Source organism: Nicotiana attenuata, unplaced genomic scaffold (assembly GCF_001879085.1).
Source record: "Nicotiana attenuata strain UT unplaced genomic scaffold, NIATTr2, whole genome shotgun sequence".
Classification (NCBI taxonomy): domain Eukaryota; kingdom Viridiplantae; phylum Streptophyta; class Magnoliopsida; order Solanales; family Solanaceae; genus Nicotiana; species Nicotiana attenuata.
This window is the reverse complement of record NW_017675049.1, coordinates 55019-74879: the sequence shown is the minus strand read 5'-3', so window position 1 is coordinate 74879 and position 19861 is coordinate 55019. Positions and strand designations below refer to the sequence as shown.

At 35.5% G+C, this 19861-nt stretch overlaps 1 protein-coding gene across 4 annotated transcripts; it reads right to left on the bottom strand.

Annotated features, from left to right (window-relative positions):
* Positions 1–7626: 7626 nt before the first annotated feature.
* On the bottom strand, positions 7627–18791 carry LOC109219600 (acyltransferase-like protein At1g54570, chloroplastic). 4 transcript variants are annotated; one of them, XM_019384064.1, is made up of 14 exons: positions 17437–18372; positions 17059–17110; positions 16863–16918; positions 15928–16086; positions 15731–15835; positions 15137–15243; positions 14532–14653; positions 13619–13727; positions 12764–12894; positions 10973–11342; positions 9481–9594; positions 9034–9131; positions 8847–8907; positions 7627–7848 (listed from the first exon to the last, which is right to left on the bottom strand). In XM_019384064.1, exons 1-14 carry the CDS (start codon positions 17849–17851, stop codon positions 7711–7713), a joined length of 2037 nt encoding a protein of 678 aa, XP_019239609.1. In that variant the 5' UTR covers positions 17852–18372; the 3' UTR covers positions 7627–7710. The 4 variants fall into 4 exon arrangements, with proteins under 4 accessions (XP_019239609.1, XP_019239611.1, XP_019239608.1 ...); XM_019384066.1 differs by lacking the exons at positions 7627–7848; positions 17437–18372 and adding an exon at positions 18487–18791 and having other exon boundaries at positions 8479–8907; XM_019384063.1 differs by lacking the exon at positions 7627–7848 and having other exon boundaries at positions 8479–8907; positions 17437–18369.
* Positions 18792–19861: the final 1070 nt, after the last annotated feature.

The following is a 19861-nucleotide window of genomic DNA, read 5'->3' as shown; positions in this document are numbered from 1 at the left end:
TTTAAATCCTTCAAGGATTGGCATAAAAGTTAAGTCATATAAGTCATATAATAGACTTTAGATGCATATCAAGTTTTCATGTCATGCTAGACATATAAGATATCGAAAACTGATTGCACATACCATTGACTTTATACTTTCAAGTGTTTGAACTACATGTTCAAAACAACATGTCTTTCATAGGAAACAAAATTCTACTTGAATTGTTTCTCCAGACTTGAGATCCTCATATATATTTAGCGTTATTATAGATGTCGTCGATAAATATTTTATATGGGTTCCAACCTCCTTATTTTTCACAAAGACATAACATAGAGATCTCTTCATTCATATATTCAGGTACCTGAATCTCTCATGAGATTTTATGAAGTGTTATGTCATGTGATCTTCTAGATCACTTGCCTCCTTTATTATGATCATTTGCTCATCTTCTTTATCAAGAAGTTTATTTGAAACCGATTTGTCTATATGCTTTAAGCGTACTATAAACTTTGTCCTTCTAGGACTTATTCTAATAGGAGCATTTGCAATGAGAATATAGTTACTTTCTTTGGGTCAGCAAATGCGTCTGGCATGCTTTGCAATATATTGAACATGAATTATCCCTTTATGAACTTCAAGTTCATATTATTTTATTCGGGGATCTAGATGTATAAATGATAATTTATTCCATGTAACTTTTTCTCAACTCTTGTATCTTGTCTCCCCCTCATGTTAGAAAAACTAACTTGTTTCCTCAACTTTGAGAACCCATCTTTGTGTGTTATGGTGTTAATCAAAATATACACCGCACATCAATAATAATGAGATGGAATTATTTGGTTCCTGACCCTGAACCACTTGTGAGGGGAGAAAATAATATACTTTCGTATATAACGTATATCAAACTGATATAGATAACTTTGTTCTCATAAGCAATTGTTTAGCTATTAAGTGGAGGCACTCAATAAATCATTTTGCTAAACCAACTGTGATGTAAACCAACTTATCAAGAAGAACTATCTTGAATAAAAAATTTGGAAATTATGCTCTATTTTAAATTATTGAGCAAGTTACCTCGCAAATACCAGGTTGCGGGTCAATAATAATTGCACATGTAACCATCTCATAGATGCATCTTATGTGGTATACATGGTAGGTGAATGGGCCCATATTCACCTTTGATATTTCCAGCATTCATGGGATTCAATCCCAATTTTAATTGGTCTATTATTTAATGAGAACAAGCAATATAAGAGAATTCGTAAAGAACTTTCTAGTTCTTTAATATTTACCCATGTGAATTCTCTATTATTTTTGCACATCATACTTAAATTGATATGTCTAAACCAATTATGCAAACTGAATAAATTATCAATATTGATAAACTTCAGGTTTACACCATGATGTGTGCAATTATGAATAAACTCCAAGTTTATTATGATATGGGTTTTTATATCAATAAACATCCACTTTATTGTGGTATTCTTTTATTTGTGTAGTACAAACTGGAGAATGAAGCGGGTAGCTTTTCGCATACATATTACCCCGCTACAAGTTATAGTAATAGAAAATATTAAATCTTTCCTTTATTTATAGTCTCAATATAATCAACCGCTTTTGCATATACTTTGGAAACTGAATAAGTTTCTTTGAGACTTACTACAACACAATACCTTATTGGTAATTAATTGTGCTTCTCCAAAATAGTATAATTGGCTCTTGCAGAGTTCTCAATTAATTTTGTAGTACCACATATTCATCAATACCCATATGGTGAATATCTCTTTTAAAGAGAAAGTTATACCATTATGGTTATGGTCAAAATTATGTGCAAGATATGTTTCTTGCATTACCATTGTCTTTTAATAATCACAATGCCAAAATATTTTGGTGTACAATAAGTACGTGACCAATGACCATTTATGCCATAATAATGACATTATTTTCTTATTTCCGCTCAAACCTTCTTCTAGAGGTGAGTGTGGTATATTCACTACTACTAGCACGTTCATATTCCTCCAAGAATGAATATGTATTCGTAAATCAGATATTGTCACATTCACATCATGAATGGACCATAATCATCTATATGTGTTTTATAAAATCTCATGTCAAATCGATGACAAATATTACTTTCACAGAGTGAAGGATTATTTTGAGAATCCTTATTATTCTCATTATCACAATGATGACGATTATAATTTCGTCTATTGCCATGTCCACATCCATTGATACCTTCACGTAATAATTTTGTCTTCTTTCAGACTTATCACATATTGCTATCACATTATCTTAAGGGAATGAGAATGAAGCAAATTCAATGGGACGGGTTTTCACTTCTTGTGCTCACGATCATACATGACTTTGACCATGGCAAGACATAGAAATTTTACCACTTCGGGTGGTTATAATTTCTTACGAACTCCATTAGAGTTGTAATCAAAATTTATTGTCTTTGCTTGTATTTAAAATTAAATTATAGAATAAAAGAGAAAAATACGGTAAAATACTTACCTTAAATCAAGAATTTAATCATGAAGGAATTTCATGGAATAATTGACAACCATTATGCTCCACCTCAAAACTTCTATTCAATTGGTTAGAGTCTCGTGCTGATAACGTGTTATGAAACAATAAAAGAAGAAGAGTATTGTAGAGAAAAGTAGGGAGAGAGAATTCTTATTGATATGGGATGAATTACAATGAGAATAGAAGCCTCTATTTATAGGGAGAGGATGACTTAACCACCAAATAATAAACCCTAGAATCTCTCTAAATATAGACATTCACCATAAATAAAATTCTATTTATAACAATATTGGAGTTTTATCTATTTTCGTTTACTTTTCATTTTTTGCTGTTGCTTTGTTGATCTTTCTGCTTGATTTTTATTTGTATGAAGTCATCCTAATTTTTTTTGTTTTCTATCCGGTGTCCGGTACCTGCATTGAGACTTGACTAAAGTTGGATTCGCACCAAATAATTCCACATTAAAGGTAAATCTCCTAACAAGTGACTCCATAACGGGATTCGAACCCAAGACCTTTGGTTAATCTATGAAGTCATCTTAACTTGTTTAATCTTTGATTCCAATTTTCTTTTGTTTGCTCTTATTGCAACTACTACAATTGGGTTGTACCTCGCTGAGCCTGTTATTTAACTTTTATCTTTAATTTTAAAAATTGTGCAAAAATAAGTTCCTTTTGTTTCACGAATGATCTTCTCTTAATATTGTTGCCTTTTCAAGCAGAAAAGGAAAGTTAAGCTGTTTACATAAATTTGCTATTTTATAAACCAAGTCCCATTTTTGTTTTCTTTTCCTGATAAATTAATGTTTATCATTTTTTGGAACTTGATGTGCTTTGCCTAAATCTGCGTACCTATTCTTTTGCTAATTGTAGTTGCCTTTTCGAGCAGAAAAGGGAAGTAGTAATCTTTACTTAAATTTGATATTCTATCAACCAAACTCCCCCCCCCCCCCCCTTTTTTTTTTTGGCGATAAATTAAGATTTATCATATTTTGGAACCTGATGTGTTTTACCTAAATCTGCGCACCTAATTATCTTAAGTTCTTCTCAGAGTGTCAGTCTTAATTGGAGCTATTTCCTTAATTAATGGCAATTTTTTTTATTAACAAGTGACATCGATCCATCCTGACATGTGAATAATTGAACAAGAAAGGTAAATGAAGATAATATCAAATCATATCAATCCGTCCTGACTTGTGAACAATCGAACAAGATTAATCAGAATAAAGATATGTTGGAAAACTAATTCAAAGTTGTAGTTTCTTGTTTAGAATTTTAAATTTGCTAGTTACTTAATTTATGTCTAAATAGAATTTATAGTCAAATTCATACAGGAATGGACTTTCTTCCAACTTTGATAATTCTCATATCCAAATTTCGTGTTTTGGACTTTGTTCACTCCAGTTCATACCTTTTGTTGTTTGTGATGGACTTCCTATAGTTGGTTTCCCGTATTAGCTCATGAATTACCTCATTATTGGAATTTTATTTTGGTTTTACTTTTCATTTTTTGCTGTTGCTTTGTTGATCTTTCTGCCTGGTTTTTATTTCTATGGAACAGGTGGACAGTGTACTCACTTTTTAAAATTCTATTTCAAAGTAATAAGTTTTGGCCAAACTATACTGGAAATTAGATTAAAGTAAAGTTGAAATCAATATTAACTTGATCAAGAGGATGATTTCAAATAATAAATTTGATCTAAGTATGGTACTTTTCGAAATTAGATGAAGTTAAGTTTGTCCAGTGAATGAGAAATTTATCCAACTTATCCTGTTCACTAAGCTTCTTTAGCCAAGGGTCTATCGGAAACAGTCTCTCTGCCCTTCCAAGGTAGGGGTAAGGCTGCGTACCTCCTGCCTTCCCCAGATCCCACTTGTGGGATTACACTGGGTTGTTATTGTTGTTGTTGGTGGTGTTGTTGTTGTATCCAGTTCACTAAGCTAGGTTGGAAACAAACAACTCATTTGCCAAACCATGAACCAATTTACATAATAAACACAACTGTTTTCTCATTTCATATGCAATCACAAGTACATAACCAAACTGTATTACTACTAGACTAGCAACTACAACTTACCATATCATAGTTTTATTCAAACACAAACACTCAAGAAAACATTACCACACTCGCAAAGTAGAAAACAAAGATATGATGTGCTCGATTATCGTTGCAGCAGAAACCATCTTCAATAAGTCAAGTAATACCCTTCATTTCTCTAAGGAACAAATGCACCGTTGTACTTTTTCACAGCCTCTCTGCTATCAAGTGTTCCATTGTATTTCATATGTGCTGGTGACACTGGTTTTAAGTTGGCATACCTTTTCTTGGCTTCACTGCTATTAATGGCTTCTTTTGATGGGACAATTGAACCATAGCGCGGTTCCTCATATGGAGATGGAAAAGACTTACCGCCCTGGATTTTGTCGGGGTAACGGTCTTCCATTTGGGGACTGTAGTGTTCCTTTTGTGGAGAAGAAGGGGTAAATGATGGTTTCCAACCTCGTGTTTCATGATCAGGGTAGCTTTGTTTCATTTCAGGTGTTGAATGTGATGTTGGAGGGTGTGGTTGTTGCTTACCAGCAGGGGAAAACAGAGGCTTCCCACCTTGTGGTTTATTCGGGTGACTTTCTATGTTTTGAGGTGTTGGATTTGAAGTTGGATAATGTGGTTGTTGTGCAGAACCAGTGGAAAAATGAGGGTTTGCATCGTGTGCTATCTCAGAGTAACTTTCTTTTATTTGATGCATTGGACTTGAAGTTGGTAAGTGTGATTGTTGTGTATAAACAGGGGAAAACAGTGGCTTTGCGCCATGTGCTGTTTCAGGGTAACTTTCTTTCCTTTGAGGCTGGGGGTTTGAAGTTGGTAAATGTGGTTGCTGTGTATAACCAGGGGAAAACAGAGGCTTTGCCCCATGCGCTGTTTCAGGGTAACTTTCTTTCCTTTGAGGCTGTGGGTTTGAAGTTGGTGAATGTGGTTGTTGTGTATAACCAGGGGAAAACAGAGGCTTTGCGCCGTGCGCTGTTTCAGGGTACCTTTCTTTTCTTTGAGGCTGCGGGTTTGAAGTTGGTACATGTGGTGGTTGTGTATAACCAGGGGAAAATAGAGGCTTCATTCCTTTTGTTGGTTCAGGGTAACTTTCTTTCCTTTCGGTTGTCAGATTAGATGCTGGATAATAGGATGGTTGTGTAGAAACAGGTGAAGCCAGAGGCTTTCCACCTTGGGTTCTCTCAGGATAACTCTCTTTTCTATGTGGAGTTGAGTAAGATGCTGGAAAATGTGATTGTGGTGCATAAGTAGGAGAAGCCAAAGTGTTATTACCTTCCTCAAGGATCTTCATAGCAGTGCCAATATCATTTGTGGCCTGGCTAAGTGGAGGACTAGTTGTTTTGTAACCTCCATTGAATGTTGGCTTGCCATAATCATCTTGGTTGTTGCTATATGGGCTTATTCCTCTTGATCTAGGTGGTGAATCCCATTTGTTGTTGACTCCATAGTCCTTGAAATGGCCAGCCTTGGGAGAATCCGCGGAGTGAGTGAAGCCAGGCTTTTCATAACCATCTTTCCTATACGAAAATGGACTTAATCCTCGATTATCTTGAAGGTGCAATCCTTCAAACTTATTGCGAAGAGGGCTCCCACTAAAATCGCGATGCTCACTATACTTGGGAGAGTCATCATCTTCACTCCTCCAACTAGGCTTAGTGCTCCACTTTGGAGAGCTCAAAAGAGTGGGATGAGTTGATCGACTAGCTTGATTATGAACTTTATCAAAGAAGTCATGGACCTTCCTAGGACCATGATTGTCCCATTCGTCGTGCACATTGTACTCGTCTACAAGACCTCTCGAATCATAACTATGGCGAACTTCAACAATTCTTTGAGCTCTCACCACATAGCCCTTGACTCCACCAATGATAACAGGGCGATGGACATGATCAGGGTAGTCACTTACAGTAGTAATTGGCTTCCCCCAATCATCTTGGTATGGACCCTTGCCATAACCAGCCATAAACTATTATTTAGACTATAGCTTATTGCTTAGGTTTTTTCCCCTTCCTTGATTAAAACCAAGTTAAAGTTTCTCCTTATATAGAGAAGTAGAGTCATGTTGCACGTGTATACATTCTCTTCTTTATTTTGTTTCTACTGTTATATCTTTGGATTCTCTTAGCTTTGTCTATACTGTGAAAGAACCAAATTCTCCTACTTTGCCTGGCTATGAAGTTTTCATTACCCGTCGGTGGATTTTCACGAGAGCAGAGGCGGAGCCAGCATTTCAAACTTATGGGTTCGAAATTCTAATCATTTTAAATTACTGAGTTCTAAATTAATAATTTATATATATATTCAATTGATTTTGTTAAGACAAATACATGGTTCTAACCAAAGTTACTGAGTTCAGCCGAACCGGCTCCCGACACTCTAGCTCCGCCCTGCATGAGAGGGCTAAGAAGGCCAAAAAGTCAACAGGGAACAAGAGATTTTTTTTGTGAGAATAGTTCAGGGTATAAGAGATAAATGTGAATATTTCACTCTTCAAGTAAAGAATTAGATTACTCCAATTTGAACCTCCAAGAATTAGAACAAGCTACCAGATAAGGTTTTTTGCAATTGGAATAGAATCTCTTACTTTTACTTGAAGAAAGACTTTTGGGGAAAGAAGTATTACAACAACAACAACAAACCCAATATATTCCTACAAGTGGTGTCTGAAAAGGGTAGTGTGTACGCAAACCTTACCTCTACCTAGCGAAGATAGACAGGTTGTTTCCAATAAACCCTCGGCTCAGAGGGAGGAAAGAAGTATTGGGTATTTGAAAATTCTAATAATTTATGTGGTACTATTTTCTTATTAGTAACAACAACAACAACAACAAACCCAGTGTAATCCCACAAGTGGGGTCTGGGGAGAATAATGTGTATGCAGACCTTACCCCCTACCTTATGAAGATAGAGATGTTATTTCCGGTAGACCCTCAGCTCAAGGAACAGTGAAAATAAAGTAACAAATAATTGCAACAACAAGGTAACAGGGTAATGGAAGCGAATGACACAACATGTACTAATGACGAACCAGGAATAAGAAAATACAACAATATTTCCTTATTAGTATGTTTAAAAAAAAAAATTGGCGCCTCTCTATATTTGGACATGTTCCAAAAGTCTTTAGTTCTTTCTTTCTTTAACGCCGTGTTCCGTCAACCTTCGTTATATTGGAAGGGGGAATATGTATTAAAAAGAGAATCTGGTGCAAACTTATCTGGATGAGACAATGATTTTTTCTGCCTCAGTTCTTCAGTTACATCCACCCACTTCAGCTCCAAAGTCCAAACAACCTGTGATAACCAACAAATAGTCCGAAATCCGAATATTATTATGCTTCTTAAGGACGGTATATAATCCTCTTGCTAATGTTGAAAAGGACCCCAATCCCCAAAAAGATTTGGTCATTTTAAGTACATCTATAACGATCAGATTTATGTCCCTTCGCTAAAACTGGTAGCTGAAAGTCAATTTTCTTGTAGTGGATCAGCTGCAGTTGATGCACATGTTGTGATAACAGGGAAAAGTAACTGCAGTTGAGTTTTCATATTGGAGCCTAGTTAGTGGCTTAGCTTTGAAATTGAACTAAAGCAGGATCAAAGTGGTACTTAATCTGATGACCCTCAAGATCATAGGTGCAAGAAATAAAGGCAGCCTGGTACACTAAGCTCCCGCAATGCGCAGGGTCCGGGAAGGGCCGGACCACAAGGGTCTAATTGTATGGAGCCTTACCCTGCATTTCTACAAGAGGCTATTTCCACGGCTTGAACCCGATACCTCCTGATTACATGGTAGCAACTTTACCCGTAACGCCAAGGTTCCCTTTCTCAAGATCATAGGTGCAATGTGTACATAATCTTTGACGATTAGAACAATCTCTGCGGAAAAAATTAAAAATTGTTTCTGCTTGATCAATCCTGTCATTGGTGGAAAGCTTGCTCATATTGGGATATACTTAGTGGGAGAAAAATTTGATATACAACATAAAATTGAACCATGAATACGTATACATCATCTACTATAAAAATAAATCTAACTTCTAACTCATCACCTAATAATCAAATGTTGGGACATCATCAAAAGTAGCAGAAAATGCTCTATATGTGGTCCTATCAATGACGCTTCGGTAAGGATCCTCCTCTCTTTTCTTAAGCAAATAATTCATGCTATTTTGAACTTCAGATTTTATATGCAAGTACAATTCTCTTGCTTTCTCTCTGTCTTTCAACAAGTCCTGCCTTCCCTTTGTATGAATAGGTTTTCCAAACAAGTAGTAAAAACGACCGGGTACCTTAGGTAAAATGCCCGGGAGATACAACGTTTGGTTGGCAACCTCCCCAGTCATGTCCCTCCTACAGAAAGATTTATAGAACAGTTAAAGAGGATATAACTATAAATGGTTCAGAATGAAAGAAGCAAGAGAGGTAGGAGCAAATACTAGGAAACGAGACAAAAACAATAGGGAACCATGAATGAACCTGACTGTTACACCCATCCTCGCAGCCAGTTCGTTGTCACGCCTTATCTGATCACTCAATATAGGAATCCTTTTTAGGTCGTCATAGTCGAGAACTAACTGCAATCAGAACAGCTAAGATCAGGCAAGAATATGTTGAGAAATGGTACATAACTGGTTCCAATTCCAAGAATGAACAAGTCACTATATATAGATCAAAGGGATAAGTGAATAGTTCTTCCTTGTTCTACTCCTATTTCTACGAGTTAAATCTCTTTCAAGATTAATTTATTCGAAAATGCAATATACCCAAGAGAAAATAACTCATTGCAACTTCCAAATTGAAATGAGACTAGCTAACAGATACGTGACCAAAGCTTTTAAGGGAAATAATATCAAGGAACCAAAAAGCATCATTATTTCTTCCAATGTTGCAAAGGAAAACATATGTAGGACAGCATAAACAAACCTGTGCTATATCATCTTCCCCAACAACGCCAAATGGCACAATTGTCGCACCAAATCTTGCAGCCATTCTGATGAATTCTGGTTGGTCAGGCCAAATCACCTTGTACTCTTCTCCCTATCACAAATACAAAACCACCAACATAGGAAATAACATCACAAGGAAAAACCCTAACTTGATGACTATGAGGTTATTGTTATTTTCTTGTCATTTCGATGAGGTACACTAGAAGACAGCCAGTCACCAGTCTTTCTCTTCAACTTACCTTTGTGAATAGCAGTTACAGAAAAGCACAGAAAACTATACTAAATCCACTTTGAAGCAAACATTTCCAAAAGAAAAGGTGATATTCTCACTTTGTTATTGGGAATAATGGTTGTAACATATCCCTAAAAGAGACTATGACTACATAAGCTCTGTCGAAGTTCAAGAATATAAGGTGCTTGCTGTTATCTTAGAAGTAAACTGTTAATTGTTAATAGTTAAAATGATAAGAGTTAGAATATTTCAAGATTCAATTCTTAAGTAAGATATATCACACAATGGACAAATATTATGTGTATAGAGGTTGATACTTAAAGTGTGTCATGTATTCATCATATCGTCAATTATTTGATACATTAAGTCTCTTCTCTTATTTTCCAGCAAGAAAGCACTGCTTTGTTATTTTTCCGTTGCTAGATGTCTTCATCAAATTCACAAGCAAAATGAGCTTTAATTGCTCATTAACGTCACTGACATCATAAATAATTTTTTATTTTCCAGTTAAATTGGCGTCCTCTTTTACGCCCTTGACATTCCAGTGTATGGAACTAATGAGAAGTAACAGACAACCTAAATCTCTAAAACTTTTCCAATATGTCCAGTTATATCTTAACTAACTTGATGGGAAGTTCAGCTAAGTTATAACTTATAAGAATCATGAACTAACACATTATGCATTTTAATTAAATAACACATATAGAGACATTTATACACATGCAGAAATGTAATTTTCCGGCATCAATTTCACCAAACTATGAAATGTTCTATAAAGAGACACACTAACTAGATAAGTGTATATCATAGTGGTTAGCTTGCCACCAAATGGAGACCACTGTAATTGCAAAACTGTAAAGAATCTCCTCTGTGAGCCTTTCTGTTCAGCACTGGCCTTACTTTTAGCTAACGGTACTTTTCCTTTTCTGAAGTGAGTTATTTTTAGCCCTGGCCATCTTTATGGTTTTAGGCATATATGAGGGGTATAATCCTCCATGACTCCACTATTCATTAAATTCCTCTAGTTACAGAAGAAAATGTATCTACAAGCAGAGAATTCCAGTATTAAGTACCAGTACATCCTAGTGTAAAGGTATGAACAGGAGTCAAGAATGATTTTAAAGTGGATAACAATCTTATCAGACTTGTAGGAGAAGGCATGAACAGAATAGTACAAGGCTTCCCATTTAAGAATAATATAGAAGATGTAATTAACCAAGGGAAGATTATGACGCACCTTACGATGTAAGGCCTCACGGGCACCACCAGGATACAGCAGAACATGTGACTTTGTTGCAAGCAACTTAAAAAAGTTGCTGGCACTGACAGGCGTAGCTCCATATAGTCTCAGCATATCAAAGATTGAACTTTCGTTAGTTTCACTCTCAATCAGCTGAGTGAACAATGTTGGATGTGCTATACCACGAAGTAAAATTTTCTTCTGCCTCAAATATTCTTCAACAAGAGGGATTACTTCTAAACCCATAAGCATGTGATAACCAACCAACAATACAGGGCCTTCACATGGGACCCCTGCTAGACCTCTTACAATTTTCCCATTTTCCATTGTGGACAACATAACTGAACCAGTAAAATTGAGATACCATCTGCAATATCATTTTGCATAATATTAGCCGCAAGGTGCAAGATATTAACACACATGCATTATAAATCAAAAGGTAGCTGAAAACTTGTTAGTTTGATTGGCGTATTGAAGGAAAAAAGAAAGACTAATGCAATTCGATCATACCCAACACCTTCCTAGAAAATAAATTGCTCCAACTTCAATCTCCTTCTTACAGGTTTGACCAAAATAAAGGAGCATGAGCTTTTGCATAATGATAGTTTTCGTCCCAAAGTGATGGACGTTATAGGTTCAGAATTCAATTCAGCACTTTCGTCAAGGGATCAGACTCCTTACTCCTAGCAGGACTGTAGTTAAAACTTTATACATGATGTCTTATCATTTTCTAAAGGCGATTAGGTAATAAACTTGGGTCAAGTAGGACATGCATATGCTTCACATGGACATACATATAAACATGGAGATAGAGAGACTCGGGAAAGAGGAAGAACGCACATAAAGAAGCAAATATGTGCTTTATACATGTGGAAACATGTAATCATTGATGTAGATACTGCTCACTAACGGCTTAACTATGGTGGTAGCTTTTTCGCAGATACATACATTTTATAGGTTAAAATGGAGGAGGACTTTATCTGTTTGGTTTTTACCATGCTGTTTTAGTATGTCAATGGAGCTTTTCGTGCAATGTAACCTTAATTCCAAGAAACAAGTTCAAAAGAGAAGTTTTTAGAAGGAAAAAAAGTTCAAAAGAGAAGGATGACAAATTAGCGTCATTTCCCTGGTTGTTTCAACTAGTTCAATCACCCCTTCCTCTAATCACTTATTCAAGTACTTTTGTCTACTGCGTGGACATTCAATGATAGTCTATCAGTGAAGAGTTTGGCCAATCTCTAGATTCAAACTGACTCAACCTTCCTTATATTGCAGCGGGGATTTCCTATCTCCTTTTCCCCTTGAAAATGATCTTACACAAATCGCAGTCGACCAAAGTCTGGTCTTTGCATTGTGGAACTTTGTTAGGCAGTCATATTTTATTGTTCTAAATGCAAGTCAGCATAGGAATTCATCACAGATTGTTAAATACATATTTGCTTCTCCACGTTTTTATCGATAAAGGGTAACAAATAGAGGTTACTTGAATATTTTGTCAAAGTAGGTGTGGTTCACAATTAGTCATATAATTTAAATTAATGTTAAGCTGTAGTTCAAATCAGCCCTCATTTGTATCACATATGCTCGACTACACAAACATACGTATTCTACTACAGACTGCACAGGGAAAGAAAAGCTCATGCAAACAAGAGGGAAAAAGAACAATGAGAAACAAGGAAGAACTACTGGGAAAAATAGAAAAAGGGAAAAAGGGATAAGCTTATGCTCGATGATATGCTACAACCAAGTATTTGCCTGATGCACCTTACGCTCAAATAGTCAAATTACCTAAAGTCCTGGACTGCTTTCTTGAACTCTGACATACTAGGGGGCAGAAAATCCATGACATAATCATGCCTTTTTGAATGACGATATTTACTAGTACCTTTGATGATGGATAGCAGATTAATACCATCTTCCTGCACAATCAAAACTGCAGTCAACCAACTGCTTCAAAGTTCCCACAACAGAATCCATCCACATAGCATAAGGTCATGTTACAGGAATACATCTACCAGTCACCAGACTCACCAAAAACCATAAATGTGGCACTTTTATTTTCCTAATGCTACTTTTACTGCAAACTTCATGTTTGAACTTGATAAAATATTAAGCATGCTCAAATGCTATTATTATCTAAACACTGAACGCCACTTGTGAAAAAAAAATGTAAAAGGTCCAGAGGGACTTGTACTCATAGAAAACTTTTAAATTATTCAATTGTTCTAACTTCGAAAACTAAGAAGTGCAAGCGGCAAGTGACAGCTTATTTTGGATCAGTAAATTAAAGTAAGAGTGAAGTGTTATCTTAATATCTATTTATATGGCACCTAGAGAAACAAGAAAAACAATTGGGAATTAAATCAAATTATGAAAATTAAATTTTTTATTAAAAAAAAGGGCAGCCGGTACACTAAGCTCCCGCTATGCGCGGTTTACCCTGCATTTCTACAAGAGGCTGCGAAACTTAAATTTAAAAACAATGATAAGTTATTGAGGCTCCCTACAGCTACCGTCTGATTAAACTCTAAAGTTACCACAAATATAGTAAGGACAGTAACTCCTGAAAGAAAGCAGTTAGTTTTATTTTTTTAAAAGGAAGAAGCATGATAAGATCCCAAAAAGGAAGAACTCCTCACTTACCAATAAAATAGCATGTCCATTATCTTTGAAGTACCGTGCTTTGCAGTTTCGTAATGAACTTGCTAGCCTCTGAGCTTCATTTGCACTTGGAAGCATGTTGTCCTTGCCACTATACATTACAATTCAGTTCCATCACTTCTTGTTTAAAAATGTTTATCCAATAGGAAGAATAAATTCAAGCTCATGCATGCATGGAATACAGAGAGAAATCCTACAGAAGATATTAGCATTATTAGCAATCTTTCCCTCATAAGGCAGAAGTATGCTCTTAAGGATATACATCAATTCAGGTTCCATGAGATTTTTTTCACTTTTCAGAACATCAACTAAGAAAGGTTAAAGAATTTAATGGAACCGAAGGTGATGATTATTATGGAAAAGAAAAATCGATGCTTATTAACTATTATTACCCCTAAAGTATAACTTTTACCGAACCGAAAAAACTATTATGACCCCTAAAGTATAACAACTGATGAAAACCTAAGTAAAGAGAGTATTTCTCACCTTTAGTTTTGCATGAGTTATTATCCCAGACAAAAACAATGAAATTGATTATTGCAATTTCGTAAAGCAAATGATAACTACTCCAAAACAGACTCTACCCACGAACTTTACCTTCGCTGTAGTGCAAGATATTTGAATTAAATGTTTTGGTCCAAAGACTACTTATAAGCTTCGTAATGTACGAGATGATCCACCAAAAAGAGAGAAAACGAAAAAAGAAAAAGAAAAACCAAAAAAAGAAAAGCTGAAGAAACATAAACTAATTCTTTAGATAATTGGTCTAGAAAAGGCCTAGGCATAACTACAAGGCCTAGTGTACCAATATTCAGAATTGAGCAAAAAGCTTGAACCTACATACCCGCACAAAAAGACTTCAGTCACAACAACATAAAGAGAACAGAGATCAGACCTAGCAAGCACAAGTACTTCGGCGTTAACAGCATGGAGACGGGAATTTGAATAAGATGAAGCAGATCTAAGAAGCTTCAACTTCCAGAGAAGAGTTTCCTTTGGTATAATATCAGCCACACCCTGAAGAAAGGGAAGGGATACAATTACTGTAAGTCTGTAACATGAATCCCTAAACAATTTCCTAGCGGAGAAAAATGACATGGAACTTCAATTCATTTGATTGACCAAGCAGAAGCATCAATCTTCTTATTTTTCTTCTTTAAACAATGGCCGTTCTTCTTCTAGTATGCACATTCTCCTCTTCTGCTACTTCTAATTGTGGCCTTCTCTTTTCTTCTCTTTTCTTCTCTTTTCTACTCTCTTAGTATAATTTCTAAAGTAATTAAACATGAAAAGTTCTGTCACTCATACAAGGAGTTCTGTTTTAATTTGATCCAAGCTCTGACAGAACTATAATTTTGGTTAATATCATAGTTATTATCCTAGACAACAAGTCAAGAAACTGAAACTAGCACTCGCTAAAACCAGCTATACAAAAGTCTTCTTGTAGCATTGGAGAAACCTAAATCCAGGATGAATCGAAGTAGTTCAAGCAGAACTTACAGAAAGGTGGGCCAGGAAAGCAGCGAGGTTGTCAGTGAGACATTGAATAATTTGTCTAGGAGGAAGCATGGAATCAATGTTAACCATCGCCATCTTCATTGGATCACCTGATGCAGACATGGCACATTATTTTGTTGACAATATGAAGAACTTGCCAGTTGCAACTGCACATTGTTCATCAATGCAAAAGGGGAAAAGGACGAAATAAAGGGTTATAAAAAATATATCCTCTTCAACACGATTTTCGAACAGGAAGAAAATCAACAAGAACTAAGGATGCATAAGCGACTCAGTTTTGGATAGATGTGTGGCTAAAAATACACCATTTCTAATAATTCCGGAACTACTCCAATCAAGATTTATATGTGTGGTACAAGTTTCTAGTAGAAGAAATATCAGCACTATGAACACTTGAAATTTTATTCAGCTAAAGAGGAAAATGACGACCATCAATTAACACGCAACGGCTAAAATAACAAGAATGGCAACACAGATCTTGTTAAGGTCAGAAATCAAAGAAACATTTCAATAAATGCACCAAGACTAAACTTGGGTTAGAGACGGATATATTCTCGGGAAGAGATTGAATTATACCCATAATAAAGCTCAGAAGATAAGGGACTGTCACATGAAATTCATCAGGCAAAGACTCTAGAAGAGGAAGCAGAGGTTGGAGAGGCGTCCTGGCAAATGAAGTTGCTGAAAGATAGAGAATTAAAAATTAGATAATGGATTATTACCGCATGCCATAAGGAGTTAGAGGAAGAAGTTGCTCTCTTTCTGATAGCTACCTGGATTAGCTAATATTAGAACAAGGTCAATCTTAGGGTTACGAGCAGCAACAGCAAGAGCCAAGCACCCTCCAAATGAGTCTCCAACTAAATATATAGGCTTGTTTGGAGATGAAACATGCTTCACCCTCACAGTTTCCTCGACAAATTCCACCAGCTCTATACGATTTAAGCAAATAGATTTTTATCATAAACTATATTCTTTTCCAGCTGTGATAAATCTCAACTTACAGATGAACCAAAACAAAAACACATTCAGATAAAATCAACATATGTCAAAGAAATATTCTGAGCTCATAGCTTAATTCCACCTTGCAAACAGTAAGAAAGAAACTCCAAATGACTGAACCCACAAAAAAAAAAGCATCATTATAATTTCCTCAACCCCACTCTCCAAACAGTAAGAAGTAGACCTTCACCATTTTTTCCAATTTTTTAAATCTTTTGGCTGGCAGTTAACCATACAAGGACAACTATATGGAAAAGAAAAAGAAGTACTAGAAAGCAAGAAAACATAAAACTCCAATTTCTTCTCTCTGCCAATTTTTATTCCCTAAGCATGTGATCAAGTAGTTTGGTTCTTAATTCAATCATTTAAAAGAGAGACACATGTGAGATAATTTTTTTTTGAGACACATGTGAGATAATAGGAGAGACATACATAATGTCAAACTACTGCCTTCTCTATTGATTCCTTCCAGCAGCCTCCAATGTTTTTTCTTCAAGTAGTCACCCAAATTCTTTCTATCAGTCCTTGCAAATGCAGGAACCTATGATATTTTTTTTAACAGTGACCTCTTTCGCTTGGTGATTTTGTACAGTAAAGCTTCTAAAATTGATACTTGTTGCAAGTACAACATAAATCCAGAATAGATGGTTTCTCAATTGAAACCAACATATGCACAAAGCAGTAATTAAGAGAAGAAATACTATACCGTCAAACGGTGTTCGATCATACACAGGAATATGCAAGCACCAAACCTGAAAAACTCTGCAACAAGCAAGTTACAGTATCATATACTTGTGGAATCATGAAGCTGACTGATTGCTGCCTAGGCATCAATAGGGAAAGAACAATACCAGAACCAGATGAATATTATTACATGTTATAGAAGAGTGTGCGGTACTTACTTCCCAAGAGCCTTCTCATGTAAAACAAGACCCAAACCAGTGCCATCCATTCCTATACATTTGAATAGCATTCTAGTTGGTCATTCAAATTCAACAATAAAAACTGTATCTTAGGAACAGCATGCATGGCTTGCTGAAATATATTGCTACATCTAAAAATGCAAAGGAAACCCTACAGAAATTCAACAACAAAAACTGTGTCCTAGAAATCGCAAGCATGACTTGCTGAAATGAACTGCTACATATATCTAATCGATTCAAAGGCTTTTCCTCAAAATTTAGGACTACAAATACTGGTGTTAATTTCCCTATCTGTACCACTAAATTATAACAAAAGCTTTGTTCAATCATTATTTTTCTTTTCATTTTGAAGATTACCAGGCAGATAAAGAAGGAGAGGAGAGTCTTTCAAAGGAGGGCCAGCTGATATGGGAGTAAACCACCGCGGAGGACCTCCATCGGGCTTAATAATGTCCGATCCTATCTCAAGAAAATCCTTCACAGTTTGAGTTCCATATCCGTCATCCCAAAGGGGTTCCAATTTGTCTTGAATATCCTCTTTGCTCTTCTCCTTAATACTTGAAGTCAGATGACCATTTTCCACATCATCTATTGGGATAACTTTCTCCTTTTCCTCAATAGAAGACACGCCATTAACTGTAACAGTATCCGAAGACAATAATGTGGAGTCTCTGCTAGCTAAGCACCTGATTTTAGCTATACACTGAGGCTTATAGTCTTGGTTAAGAGCAAAACGAGGGGTTGCCCAGAAATTTCGCAGAAGAGAAGCCATGGTTTCTGCAACCAATGGCCACAAACTGCAAAGTTCAAACTTTCGAACAAGTACTGAATAGGCTCCAAAATATAGGCCCTCTCTCTCACTCTCTATATGAAAACAACACTAGAAAGCGAAATTTAACACGTTTTGTCCACCACTACCATCAAAAGGAATGACAAGAAGAATAGCTGGTGAAAGTGAAAGAAACCAGAAATGAACGCCTAATTTGCAAAAACAAAGAAACTTTGAAAACTCAAGACTCCTCTTATCACATGAAATCTGAACCAACCAACCAATTAAAGAAAGCTAAAGACACAAAGCTTTGTTAGATTCTTGTCTAAAAAAACTTCTATTACAACAAATAAACACACACAAAAAACAACAATGAATTCACCACTAGTACTTCATAGCCAATCCAGAGCAGACAAATTAACCCTCAGTGAGATGTGAAAGTGGAAGGTGCATAGAGATAGTAGTAAAATAAGGCAAGTGGGGTCTGACAAAACTGCAACTTTTACATGTGGCCTTACTTAAACTATTGAAACATACCATCCAATTTATTGGAAATTTCTCGAGATAACAAAAGAACAAGCACTGTTCATAAACAATTAAAAAATTGTAAACGAGAGTGGGATTGGATGTTAACTTACCAAATCAGAAGAACCCATGTGTGGCTTATTATGGGAAATACACTCCATTAATGAGAAATTTTAATGGTAAAAAATGCTACTCTACAACTTTTGCAGAGAATGGAGAATCTCGTAAGTAGCTTGAATTGTTTGATGGTGACTGTTGGTGGAGAATTTGGTGGCAGATTCTATAATTTGCAAACTACCTAAAACGTTTCCTTCTTTCTCTTTCCTTTTCCGTTGAAATAAAATTATGTAACTAATTATTTTTCCCGTAATAAATTGTTAATCATAGTCAAAATAGGGAAATTTGTACTTTTGATATGTGAAATTCATCCATTTGAGTAGATAATTCTTGTAAAGACTTTTTTCTATGTGACGTCTCAATTCTATCCCTATCAAAATCAAATTAATATGCAATTTGGGTGGACATTGATCTTTTCTGGATTCGCTGTCATTGTTGAGCAATAATGAATAAAATTACTAACATTTATCTTCTTTAGATTTGCTGTCAATATTGAGCAATAATAAACAAAAATAATCATTACATTAGTGTTCTTGTTTGACAAAGGTAAGGACATCCCTATCTGAAGTGATATTTGGTTAGTGATGTTGACTTATACTGCATAAAATTGCTTTTATTCCCACCTAAATTTTAAGAATAAAATACCTTTATTAGTTATTACTAACACTGTATTATTGATATCTTATTATAATCCGTACATAATATGTTTCTAAACTATATTATTTTTCTTCATCCATGCATAACTTGTTTAAAAACCAAACGATCCCTCCCTAAAGGCCATATCAATTATGTGTATAACTTATTTGGAGTATTGTGTTTCTTTAAACAGTTATCCCATTCAGCAGAGAGAAAACACAAAATCAGAACTCATATAGAGCAATTATGTGGGTAGAGTTAACAAAAATCCTAATTAGAAAAACCCCGAAAAGCCTAATTACCCCCCACCCCACCCTAAAAAAAAAAAAAAAACTCAAAATTCCATTTTCCTTTTCCCTTACCTTTTTCGTGGAAATGACACCAGGTAGCTACTTTTAAGTATTTTGTTTAAATTATTTCCACAATTTACAATATATTCAAAGATTAGCCAATTTCGATCAAACTTCAAGACACAACATCCTAGAGTTTAAACCTCAAAGTTCAAACTTGAGGACATCGTGTCCTAAAGTTCGAAAATTGTGTCTAGAAATTCGAAACCTATGTCCTGAAATTTAAATTAGTAGTTCAAAAATTCAACACTTAATGTCCTGAATTTTTTAGCTGCTAATTTGAAATTCAGGATATTTAGTTCTGAAGTTTGGGTGAATTGGTTAATCTTAAATATATTATAAATTATGGATATATTTTAAATAGCGGGCTTAAAAGTGGCTATTG